General features: G+C 34.2%; 1 protein-coding gene across 1 annotated transcript in view; it reads right to left on the bottom strand.

Moving 5' to 3' along the window:
• LOC122021266 (protein RETICULATA-RELATED 4, chloroplastic-like) overlaps positions 1-13,818 on the bottom strand; it is a 51,950-nt gene that overhangs the window by 18,318 nt on the left and 19,814 nt on the right. The window contains exons 3-5 of the mRNA XM_042579370.1: positions 9,951-10,082; positions 9,812-9,865; positions 9,647-9,691 (exon numbers count right to left, since the gene is read on the bottom strand). Of these exons, the coding sequence (XP_042435304.1) occupies positions 9,647-9,691; positions 9,812-9,865; positions 9,951-10,082 (231 nt within the window). The remainder of the gene's footprint in view (positions 1-9,646; positions 9,692-9,811; positions 9,866-9,950; positions 10,083-13,818) is intronic.

Below are 13,818 nucleotides of genomic sequence, written 5' to 3'. Positions count from 1 at the left end.
AGTGTAGTGCTAAATATGCAAGAGTTCACATTACAGGTTCGATTGTAACGTATCAGCAAGGACTGCTATATCTCTATGAGAACTTGGGTGTAGTGTTAAATAGGTAAGAGTTCTCACACCATAGATTGGATAAGAACAAATATGATAGGAAAACTAATAATCTAAGATTTGAAACATGGAACACAGGAACCTTCACTGATAAATCAATAGAGGTAGTAGATACGATGATTAGGAGAAGAATTAATATTTTGTGTGTACAAGAGACAAAATGGGTAGGCGAAAAGATAAAGATGATAGAGAACTTGGATTTTAAGTTATGGTACATTAGAAAGAGTAAAGCAAGAAATAGAGTGGGTATTATTGTAGATAGTTCGTTAAAGGATGAAGTTGTATAAATAGTTAGGAAAGGGGATAAAATTATAGCCCTTAAGATACTAATGGCGAAAGAAACTATGAACATAATTAGCGTATATACACCGTAAGTAGGATTAGATGAAACTACTAAATCAAGATTTTGGGACGACTTAGATGAAATATTACAAAATATTCCACCAAATGAAATGATTTTAAGAAAAGATGATCTAAATGAGCATGTCGGAGTGACAAATAAAGAATATGAGAGGGTACATGAGAGTTATGAATTTGGAACGAAAAATGAGGAAGGGAAAACTATATTAGATTTTGTAATAACATATGACTTTATATTAACTAATACGCTTTTTAACAAAAGATAAGAACACTTAGTTACGTTCAAAAGTGAGAATAATAAATCGCAAATTGACTTTCTTATGGTTAGGAAGAAGGATAGAAAGATTTGTAAAGATTACAAAATCATCCCTGGAGAAAGCTTAGAGTGTGTTTGGTTTGCGCCTTTTCCATTTTCATTTTCTGGAAAACGCGTGTTTTCTGAAAAATAGAAAATGACTTTTAGATATTCTCTATTTTCCAGAAAATGCTCTCTATATTTTTAGAAAACAAATATGGAAAATGCAAACTAAACACCATTTTTCAGAAATACGTATTTTTCAGAAAATGAAAATAGAAAACGCACAAACCAAACGCACTCTTAACTACCCAACATAGATTAGTAGTGTTGTTTATACGCCTCAAATATATTATTAATAGAAAGAAAATATATATAACTCCTAGAATTAAGTGGCAAGAGTTAAAGGATGGAAAGCAAAATATATTTAAGGAGAAGGTAAAAGTACAAGCATTAGGTAACATATATGATAACTCTAATACAACATGGGATAAGATGGTATCAAAGTTGAAAATAGTAGCTAAGAATATACTCAGTGAGTTAAAGGGACATGCATCACTAAATAAGGAATCTTGTGGTGGAATGAGAAAGTACAAGAGAAAGTGAAGGAAAAACGAATAACTTATAAGGAATTATATATTTGTAAGAACGAGGAAAATTTAAAAAAATATACAATAGCCAAGAAAGAAGCTAAGAAAGTAGTGAGTGAAGTAAAGAATGAAACTTTTGAATGATTATATCAAAAATTGAATATAAAAGAAGGGGAAAGAGATATTTATAGAATAGTTACTGAGAGAAACGAAAACAAGAGATCTTATCCATTTTATTAAAGATGAATGTAATAGGGTATTAATAAATGATGGAGAAATAAAAGAGCGATGAAAGAGGTATTTTTATCAACTTTTTAATGAAGGCTTAGGTGACCAACTTAACTTAAGTAATTTAAGTAGGTCGAATGAGTATAAAAATTTTAATTTTTATTGTATAATTCAAACTTCAAAAGTAGAACAAACTTTAAATGGGATACATAATAGAAAAGTCGTTAGAACAGATAATATTCCGATAGAGGTATAGAAGTGCCTAGGAAAACAAGGTATTGAATGGTTTACAAAATTATTTACATGATATTGAAAATGAAACAAATATCTGATCAATGGAAGATAAGTACTCTCGTTCCCTTATATAAGAACAAGGGAAGAGTACAAAATTGTGCAAATTATAGGGATATTAAATTAATGAGTCATACCATGAAACTTTGGGAAAAAGTAATAAAAAAGATTAAGAAAGGAGACCAATGACCGAAAATCAATTTGGGTTCATGCTTGGAAGGTCGACAATAGAATTTATATATCTTCTTAGACAATTAATTGAAAAATATCGGGAGCAAAAACAAGATCTACACATGGTATTCGACTTAGAAAAAGTATATGATAGAGCCCCAAAAGAAATTATATGGAGAATTCTAGAAAAAAGAGGTGTTAGTGTAACATATATTAAACTAATTAAGGATATGTACGAGGATGTAACAACCAAAGTAAAGACTTCAGGCGGAGTAACTGAAGCATTTCCAATAAAGATAGGGTTACATCAAAGATCATCTCTAAGTCCCTATCTTGTTACACTAACTATGGACGAACTCAGTGCACATTCAAGACACAGTACCGTGGTACATGTTGTTTGCAGATGATATTATTTTGGTAGATGAAACACGTGAAGGAGTAAATACTAAACTAGAATTTTGGCAAGAAACACTAGAAGGGAAAGGTTTTAAGCTTAGTAGATTAAAGACAAAATATATGAAATTTAAATTTAGCAATATTAGAAGTAATGAGACAATTGTTAAAATAGGAGATGATGAGTTGCTTAGAACCGAGAGCTTTAAATATTTAGGATCATTTTTGCAAAACGATGGAGGGATTGAGAGAGATGTCTTACATAGAATACAAGCAAGATGGTTGAAATGGAAGGGAGCGTCGAATGTTTTATGTGACCGTAAAGTACCTCTAAAACTTAAAAGAAAGTTTTATAAAACTGCAGTTAGACCTACTATGTTATATGGTGCTGAATGTTGGGCTATAACTCGAGCACATGAGTAGAAGATGAGAGTTACAGAGATGAGGATGTTAAGGTGGATGTGTGGACATACGAGGATGAACAAAATAAGAAATGAGAGCATTAGAGAGAAAGTCTTGCATCTATTGAGGGAAAACTCCAAAAGACAAGTTTAAGATGGTACAGACATATACTTAGACGACCGATAAATGCTCCAGTTAGGCGATGTGAAACTGACAAACACGCATATCAAACGAGGAAGACCAAAAAAGACTTGCTTAGCAACAATAAAACAAGAAAAAATTTATTTAAGTATAAATGATGATATAGTAGGAGATAGAGCTCAATGGCATAAAAGGATTCATATAACCTATCCCACTTAGTGGGATAATGCTGGGTTGTTGTTATAATATATTTTTTAAATAGTAAAAAAATATAAAATTAAAAAAATATCATAATATAAATCTAATTTATCAAAAAAAAAGGAATTTTTTATAATTTTTAAATGAAATTTAAAATAATAAAAAAATATTAGAATATAAATCTAATTTTTTAAGAATTTTTAAATGCAATTTAAAACATTCAAAAATAAAATTTCAAAATACTAATTAAAATAATTTAATTTTAAATATATTTTTTATATATTTTATTAGGGTGCTTTAATTAGAATTTATAAAAGCTCGTTCGAAATATCACACATACCTTAGGAATTATTTAAATTAATTAAATAAAAAATTTAATTTACAGTGTCAAAACGCGAATCGCACTGCCGGGGATTGCGGGGGGAGGGGCGCAAGGGCGTCTGGCGGCACCGGAAGCGTCCCACGACGCTTCTGGCGCCGCTGGAGGCTTCCCGCAACACTTCTGGCGATGCTGAAGGTGTCGCGGGACACTTCTAGCACCACTGGAAACGTCGCGGGAAGCTCTAGCGGCGCTAGACACCCCCGCGATCCCCACAGCCGTCCGCACCACGCGAAACTTCGGCGCATGAGGTGTCGGTTTCTCCCGCACGGCGGAATGGTAAATATCGTCCATGCCGTCCGGCACAGAATGACATTTCACTCCATGGGTCCAATTATATTCTTGGGTCACATGGTTTAGGGTTTCTAAGGTTAAATTAGATGATTTGGATTTGATTCAATTATATTCTTGGTTCACATGGTTTAAGGTTTTTAAGGTGTTTATATATTAAAGAGGTTAGGGTTTTTCCATGGTATTTTCTTTGTGTCGACTCTCCCTCCCTTTCTTGCAATTTCACCTAGTAGTGGTTGCTAATCTCTCTTTGGTGGAAGCAATTGTTGCCCTTGTTAGAAGTCGCCACCATCTAGGTTGGAGAAGCACTTGTCCTCTCTATCTATCCTAAATTGACTCCTTTCACTTCTAGGGTATAATGTGGCATATGAGTTTTAAGAATTGGGAAATTAATTTGGTTTGCTCTTCTAGAGGCGCAGTTATAAAGCAAGTCCTTTATCATGGTCCTCTATTTGACATTGTAGAGTTAAATCCATGCTTATATTGATTTATAACTTGTGGATCCAGTTACTAAGAGAGTATGAAGGTGCTTTGGGGTGATTGATGAGGATGTGGATTTCTTCAATTAAGGTAAATTTTTATTGCTCGATTCTATTTGACATTTTCCTTGTACATGAATTAAATTGACAAATTATAATTACAACATTAATTGAATATGTTGTTTCTAAAGGGAAAAAAAATCAAAAGAAGATACAGCATAATAAAACAACGGTTAAAGATAAATCTATTAGGATTAAATGAATGAAAATTTATTTTAATATTTGTGGGTGATACACATGGGATGGTTTATTTTATTTTAAAAGCATTCTACACTTTGCCTTTGATAATTATCTTTTAAATTGCTTGTCCTTTTACGAACTTCTTGCTCCTTCACATTTGTATACCATTGTCACTAAGATGACACATACTAAGTTTGATAAGTAATAGAAATCTTAGGATAGTGCTTTTAAGGGAGCACGAATTGTTGGGGAGTCTAACAGTTGTGTGCATGGACACATTTCACAAAACGGACAGCGGAAGCAAAATTAATAAATCTAATTTATTACATCACACGCATACATGATACAACACGTCAAACATAACCGTATAATAAAATTTTACGACAACTTAATTATACCGGCAGGTTCATTATCGAACTTGCAGAGAGCGTTTGCTAGCCTTGCAAGGCTAGCCTCTATCGGAATCAACGAGCAAACTTAATGAAGCTTGCCTCTATTCGTATCCACGCCAAGCTATCCTTGAGACGACTTCTCTAAGTCATGAGTCATGTCTCCTCTTCGGTACTAGCCGAAGGTGGAGACGAAGAAATCCGAAAGAGGGATCACAGATCGATTTGTATCCAGCGGCAATTGCAACTCAGCAGTACAAATCAACCGATGGCAACAACTTTTGTTACCGCTGGTTAGAGATCAAAAAGCTCGCTTCCGGCGAGGGGCAGCGAGTCCGGCTGTGGTGGAGTTCCGGCAGCAACCCTTGCTTGCCGGAACAGGACCACCGCCAGCAGCAACAGTTGTTGACTGGCAGCCGGAGACAACAACTTGCGGCAAGGAAGCATCTTCAGCCGGCGTCCTTCGGGCAGCAACACTTCTTGGCTGAAGCATCAGGTCCGACAGTGAAGCAAAGGGCCAACAGCAAGTCCTTGCTTGCTGTCCAGCTGCACAGCAGGGACAGCAGCCACTTTGGCTGTTGTCCAGTGGCTAAGCTGAGGACGGGAGGTGATGGAACCTCCCCTGGCCGGAGCAGAAGCGAAGGCCGGAAGTAGACCAGTGTTCCTTGAGCACCAGCAGCAGGAGCAGCCAAAAAACCAGCGGCACTTCCTTGACAGCAGCCTTCAGGCTGCTGTTCTCTCCTTGGACGGCGGTTGCCGGTCGGTGTCGAACGTCCACCAGCAGGGGTGATAGCCGGGAAGGGGGAGCAGCGATGATGGCCAGCTGGAGGAGCTCCGGCTGCTCAATGGGCAGCAGCTTCCTTCTTGGGCGGTAGCGACCAGGAGAGGGGAAGAGGAGAGAAGGGATTAAAACCTAACTTTTAGATTTAATCCAAAAACCCTTATTATTTCTCTCCAATCCGGATATATTTATAGATCTCCTAACGGGTTTGAAGAGCAAGTTCAAACTCATATCCGCTAACCCAAAATCCAAACCATTAGCCTTAAGTTTAGTTTAATAACAAACCATGTTGGTTCAAAACTAAATCATTATGGTTTAACAACAAAACACCTTTTGTTTTAAACCAAACCACTTTGGTTCAAGAACCAAACCATCTTTAATTAAAACCAAACCAATTTAGTTTATAATTAACCAAAGAGGATTCAATTTGTCTTCAAAAGACGTGGCGTGTGACCTCACTTGCCCTTCGTCAAATTCTCAAACTCGTTTTAAGTCTTTCGGAGAAACTCGTAATGCGTGTGACCTCATAGGTTTCCGATTTATATTAGTCGTCCATAATTAACCATTAATTATAGATTGATAACACCTAGTAGTACATCATGACCCTCAATTAACCAAAAAATCATAGTTGATTCTAGAACCACTTCTGGACCCTTCAACCCTTCAGCAGCTACATTGAGACATGCCTCATTCCTGTCACCGTCTTATACCCACTTGGTTCAGGTCTATATGTCAGTCCCCACCAGGCTGACTATGTCATACTTAGCCCAAGTTATACTTCCTCATCCTGTGAATTCAAATTACTCAGACATATGTACAAGAGTATCATACTTTTGACATATGATATTTTGGCCAAATACTTCAAGTAATAATCCTAACAAGTGGTCATAGAGTATATGTCTCCTTTTACAAGTAGCAGTGAATCCTCTGTGAACTATCCAAATACTTTCAAGTACTTTAACTCAATCATTTTAGGTCCACATCTCCAAGGAGATGCTTGCTTAAGATGTAAGGTACAAGTTTCCATGACCAAGATAATTTGATACCTTAAGTCGAAGGAAACTCGCACTTAAGCTGCAATGAGATCTTCATTGGCATATCTATATATGTATAGAACCATATGAAATTTCATGGCAGATCACTCCAATAAACTAGTTACCCTTAACTAACATTCACATTTAATTCTCAACATCTAATGTCTCCGGCCAGTAAATTTAGATAAACCAAGAAGTATAACACATGCTAGTCTTTCAGAATCGATGATGTCCAAACTCATAAATTCATTCATTCATTTATAAATATATTCATAATTACACATGTAGAGATGCTTACTAATTGTGATCTAATCACAAGTTCTCTCATGCTATGAATCATATTGCGAATATTCAAAAAATGAGTTTAAGATCCAATAAATAATACATTCTAGAAAGTGATTGTCTTATGACATCTCTCAAATATAACATGAATCACCTTATGAACACTGTTATAAATAAATTTCAATAAAATTAATAAAACATTGAATGAGTTACTTGTAGTTTAGAACTTGGATTCCATCTAGTTTAGAACTTCAATTCTATCCTCTAAAAGAGTTGTATGACTATTTGTAGTTTGAGGAGTTGTGTAACTATTTGTAGTATAGAGCTTCGGCTCCTTGTGAAAGAGTTACATGACCATTATGCTACATTAACAAAGTAATGAATGTTCTACGGAGTTTATCAAGCCTTAGCTCTGTGCTAAAAAAGGGCTTCTGAGACTTTTTATGCATTTGTAAGTTTCGATTATTTTATATAAATATCTATCTCACTGGGTGGATTGAGGGTTATTCACCCTTTCTTTTATGGGATATATCTCCGGGTGGATTGCCCATCATTCACCCTTTATATATATTTATGATATATTTTGTATTAGGTGGATTGCGAATCATTCACCCTATATATACATGGTACATCTTTATCAGGTGGATTGTAGGTTGTTCACTCTATATATTCATATATGATTATAATACACTTCGCTCTACATGAATTATGGATCATTCATCAATATTTATTATACATCCTTCATTAGGCAGATTACAGGTCGTTTACCATATATAATGTGTGTGTTTGATTCCCTGATGAATTAGAAAGGAAATAATTGTAAGAATATAAAAGATGAAACACTATAAATGATGAAATCATCTAAGAGAAATTGTCATGAGAGATTAGTGAGGTTAAATTGGTGGAACAAAATAACATTAATTATTTGTCAGTCGTTGGATTCTTTTATAAGATAGTTTACATCATGCACTTCTTTTTTATACCCATATTGTATTTTCATGCACACTTTTAGAGTTTTTGACCTCTAGATTATTGGCTAAGTTTTATGCATATACTGGTGAAGATTATTCAAAGGCATGCATTTAACTAGTTTAGTTAGCCTTTGTGTATATTTTGCTATGACATTATTGCAGCTCATGCATGGCGAGCAAAGCTAGCTTCATGGCAAGTTTAGCTCGCATGGGCCATGACAGCTCATCTTTGTGACATCATCTTGGATTATCAATATTTTTGTTGCTCCATACCACAGGGACAAAGAACCCGTTGTTGTCTCGGTTTGTATTGGGACTCTAGGGAAGACTAATTCTATAGAAAGACATATTTTTCAGTGGGGATTTTCTAAAATAAATCATCACATCTTCCTTCGATTCTTTGAGAGATATTCAATCAATCAAAATAGAGGTTAAGGGGGGTCTTTATCTCATTGAGTCCTTTATATGGAATAAGTCATTCGCTTATCTCATACTTATGAGAATTTGACTCTGAGAAATTGAACAAAAGTTGCTAAATAAGCCTATTTTTTGCACATACCAATTTAAGTATCTTAAAACGAACTTGAACTAAAGAATAAATACCCTCTCAAGGTGGGGAAAAGACCTTGCTAATTCCCTTTTTAATAAAAAGAAGTTTCCTGATTCTTTTATACTAGAAGTCTAATCTAACTAACTAAAAAGCAAGTTGTGTCCAGTAACACTGAGAATACTGGGAATCTGCTCCACCAGAAAATACTTGAGGATGCATATTTGACACTCCTACCCATGGTGGCCATGGGGCAGAATCACTGGTTCAAGAATTTAGAGGAGAGGATTATCTTATTGAACCTCCCGATGAGTACACACCCAATGAGCACACAGAACTAGAATAAATAAGAAAATGAAAAGTAAATTCTTCTTAATACGACCAAAAGTAGCAACAATGCACAACTTTTATGTTCTAAGGAAAAGAAAATAAGAAACACAAAATAGGAAGTCCTAGCAAATAACTCTTAGTTCAGGAAACCAATCAGCTATCATATAATCTTCAAACTACCATAATAAGAAACACAAAATATGAAGTCCTAGTGAATAACTCTTAGTTCAGGAAACAAATCAGCTATCATATAATCTTCAAACTGCCATATTTGCAAAATTCCACATATAATCTCATGACTTTTACCTTATCACATAGTTATCAAGATGAATTCCTACTTCATGGTGCTCCACTATGGGTGGGTTAAAAAATATGACCTACTCCACTTGACCCAAAAAAACTTATCCAAACCAACCCTAGAAGGTTTTCAAGGACTTCAATTTGGAACTTTAGGTTATCAATTCAAGGTCAGGTTGGGTGGGATTTTCATATTTAAAAAAAAAAAATCCAACCCCACACAATTTACTAAATATCATATATATTATACATCATAAATATAATTACATCATATATCATACACAATTGACTATAGAAGTATATATTAGGTAAACTCTGATCAAGTGCCAAAAAACTTATAAAAAATTCAAAAATCCTAAAACCCATAGTTTAAAAAAAAAACATGATATCTAGCAAAAGTAACTGAGAATTATGAAAATGTTCTGCAATTGGAGAAGTATATAGCATACCAGAGATGCACCAGTCCCAACAACAAAAAGCTTAGAACCATTCCTCTGCAAAAGAGGTGAGAGCAATTCAAAGAACTATTTATGGATTGTCGGGCACGAAAGTCTAGTGGATCAGTCAGAATAAGTTAACCATAAGCAACTAATCAAGAAATGTAGGTAATTTACCACAATTGCACCAACTCTCTGCAAGAACGAGTACGTTGTTCCAGATAAAGCAATCTGGTAAGAAATGAATTTTCATTTATGGATACAGACAAATAGATAATTTGCCATATTTATAAACAAGTATAATAGCAACATTTACCTGAAAGGCATTATCCGGACAGCTATAGAAGAACTTTGAAATTGCCCCAGTGTTTAACTGAAGAGGTGCTCGGAGAGAAACCGTTGGAGCAGGAAGCCACACAAGCATGAAATCAGCAACTATGGCCATTACCTAAGCAACAGTAATAACCATGCAATGAGAATAAATCATCATAGTGCAGCTTATATAAACCAACCAGTGTAGAGCAGACTGAATGTTCAAAATAGCCAACAAGCTAGTCATTGCGTTGATAGAAGTTGCCTTTCCTAGCAGCAATCATGCATTTTATGATTTTCATGCAGATGTTCAATAAATGTTTTACATCCAGCCTCTTAATATGAATATATTTATAAGGGTAGTAGACTCTTAATTGAAATCTCGACACAGTTTCAGTTCTGTGTTGGAGTGTCAATGCATAGCGTCAGTAGTAAATTGGAATTAAAGAAGAGATAGAAAAAGAAAAAAGAAAACACAACAAGAGTAAAGTTTAAAGTATTATTTCATGCCATAGTTTCAGTCCTAAATGAAATGGGACAATTCCTGCACCATGTTGTACTAAAATTCAACATACTTCGGCTTGTATCAAAGCATGTTGAGATGAATTTTGATGAATTCAAGCTTGAAAATACTCTTTCACTTAGTTTTATTGTGTGCTTTTGGGAAGAAACCCACACAGATTCCCCTCTGATCAAGCGTGTGTTGTAGACATAGGATCTTATATTTTCGGCTGCTAGGTCACCAGAGGTTGTTGGATAGAGGCTAGTAGATTCGTTTGCAAGGACGACAATGTAGTTCGAGCATATGACTTCTTTAGGCATCCTATTCCTAAGAAGCCATGGGTCTGGACAGTGTGGAAGACCTATGTATAGCCAAGTCACGCAGTTACCCTCTAGATGCTGGCACAGAGTTGTCTTCCCACTAGAGACAAAAAGGAGTACGTGGAGGATCGACAATACACATTTTGTAGACAAGTGTAGGACACACAGGAGCATTTATTCCTTAGATATCCCCCTATAGCAGAGTTATGGAGGCGGATTAAAGACTAGCTTCACATGCGACAAGAGATGTCCACATATCAACATATGAAGCGGGTTTTGGGGAGGTATTACCGTGAGAGCAGGATGTTGACAAAGGTCTGTCATCTTGCCTTGCCTTCTATAATACACTATATACGGAAGGCTAAAAATAATACTTTCTTTGGTGAGGAATAATTAGATAGTGAGAAAAATTTTATGAGTATGCAAATTCACGTATATTGGTCTTTGGGAGTATACTCGGACATGACACTATATCGAACATAAGTAGCTCCGAAAGGTCAATTCTTGTACTCCTGATTTATGCTATACTATTTTACTTATACATAAAAAAATAAAAAATAAAAGCATACAAAGATAAATTCAAATGAAGTTCACTCATTTAATTATCTTTCGATTAGATTTTCTACTTCTAATGAGACAAATATCAATTAGAAATTCAAACTATGGAGATTAATTTATATAAGTTTTATCATTATAATTTTTATCCACTGAACATAGTTACTTATAAAAATGTAATTATAGGAATTAGATAATTGCTTGAATTAGAATTTCAAAGAGTAAACAGAAATAACAAAAATTTATCTTAAGACGGCTGAGAACATGTCAACACATGTCAATGTCGGTACGTCACATTCCTCATTAGCACGATCAACATGAGTTATTTAGTGTTGGGTTTAAAAAATTTATTGAACAATATGTTTCGATTGCACCATTAGGAATGGTACAAGATTTCAATCTACTTTACAACAAGAAGATAACATACTCAAAAGACCAAAACAGATGATAAATTTTGAGAGTATCAATATTTTATATTTGAAGCAGCTTTCCAAAATTAAAACTTCAATAAGCAGAGCCAAGTATTAAGAAAGGCAAAGCCCCTTGTCTTCATTTATCATCTGTTGTTTACAAATACCAATCACCATGAATTTGTTTATCATGATGAAAATCTTCGAAACAAAAGGTTTCTTATATGGTCCTAACAGTTCCCCTAAGAGTTCAGCTCAGGCCCAACATAGAGAACGTAGGCCTAAGTAGACGATTTCAACAACAACAATCAAGTCTTATCCCACTTGGTGGGGTCGGCTAAATAGACAATTTCAAAAATCAAATATTAAATACTATAATATCTTGTGATGTATGGTCATAATCATATTAGTTGCACATAATAGCCATTAAGACTAAGATCATATCAATTAATTTCTATAAATAGCTAAACTATAACGTTTGTAACTAAATAATCAAAATTACGAATTGTAATGATTCTAGAATTTAACTTCAACTTTTATAATTGTGGCAATCATAATTATCTAAGAATCGGCAGTCCAAATACCATCAAATTTATAAGCATCGCATGTCCCCTTGACACTTGACATTTGATTTTTAGGTAAAACACATGAATGTCATGTGAATAGATTGAGAACTATTTCGACAAAACAGCAAACAGTACCAAAAGACATGATTGTCGTAGTTCTAAAAGATGATGTATATAATTGTTATGACTTGTTATAAGCCACAAAATTAAATTATTTTAGGATTTTTTTTTCATGTTATTTTCTAGATGGATAGCACATCATTATCATCATCATCAAATCTTTGTACCAACTATTGAGGGTCAGCTGCATGATTCAAGTGCAAGGCAACATCATTAATAGCATATAAATCAATTTCATCATTTTTTTATCACATTGGTTAATATTTTATTGGGTCTCTCCTATTCATTTTAGCTTCGACTTTAATTGCTTCAACTCTTCTAGTTATAAAATCTATAAATATGTCATCAAATTCAGACTAATTTCTCATAATTTATCAACTATTGAAATTACACCTAATTGCACATACATATTAGTATTTTTTTTATTCTTTAGAGTAGTTCCACACCCTTAGCTTTTCATCTATATTGCAGTTACCATTACAAGTGCTACTTCTTAAAAGTTTGGCCTTGCGATCCAAAAAGCATAGTTGACCCTAGTCATAGGTCATATAAAAGTTTACTTTTAGCTTAAGGGTCACACAACTAACACACAAGACTCCAGAAGCTTATATCCATTTTGGCCATCTATTCTGTATTCTATTAATCATATCTTTATAAGTATCTCCCTTTACTTATTGGAATTTCCTCTCCATCCATCTTAACTATTTTATTTATCCTTTTCTTATAAATTAAATTTCATTTCATATTGTCTTCTTCAACTTCCACTTACCTTAAAGCCTTTAGTTTATAAATTGTTCCTCCACTGTTCATGCTTTGAATTTAATATACCTACGCTCGCATCAAAATAACAATATTACCTGCAAATAGCATACCATAAAGAAGTCTATTTTGAATATAGTTTGTCAGTTCATCTATTAATAATGTGAAAAGATAGACTTGGAGCTAACCCTTAATGTGACCCTATAATCACAAAAAAATCACTTGTCACACACCCACTAATTGTAGCATTAATAATAACATTGTCTTACCTAACACATCAATGTAATTGCTAACTATTCTTTTCTTCTCAATAAAACCACAAAAGTGATGTCCAAGGACCTATCATATGTCAATATATTCTTCTTTCCTTATTTAGTTTAATTGTAGTTGTATATCCTTAATTATCTCTCTAAGATATTCATTATTGTTGTATATATTCTTACTGGACCCCACCTAGTGGAATAAGACTTGGATGTTATTGTTGTATATATTCTTATTGTAAATATTGTTGTATTTCTTTCTATATTAAACCCTAGGATTAAAAGATTTGATACTTCTGTATTTATTCCTATATTAGACCCTAGAATTAAAGGGATTTGATAATTCTTGATGTCTATATATTATAATTCTCTTAGTGAAA

The sequence above is a fragment of the Zingiber officinale genome, chromosome 9A (assembly GCF_018446385.1).
Source record: "Zingiber officinale cultivar Zhangliang chromosome 9A, Zo_v1.1, whole genome shotgun sequence".
Taxonomy (NCBI): Eukaryota; Viridiplantae; Streptophyta; class Magnoliopsida; order Zingiberales; family Zingiberaceae; genus Zingiber; species Zingiber officinale.
The sequence above is the reverse complement of the archived record's forward strand: the minus strand, read 5'-3'. Positions and strand labels throughout refer to the sequence as shown.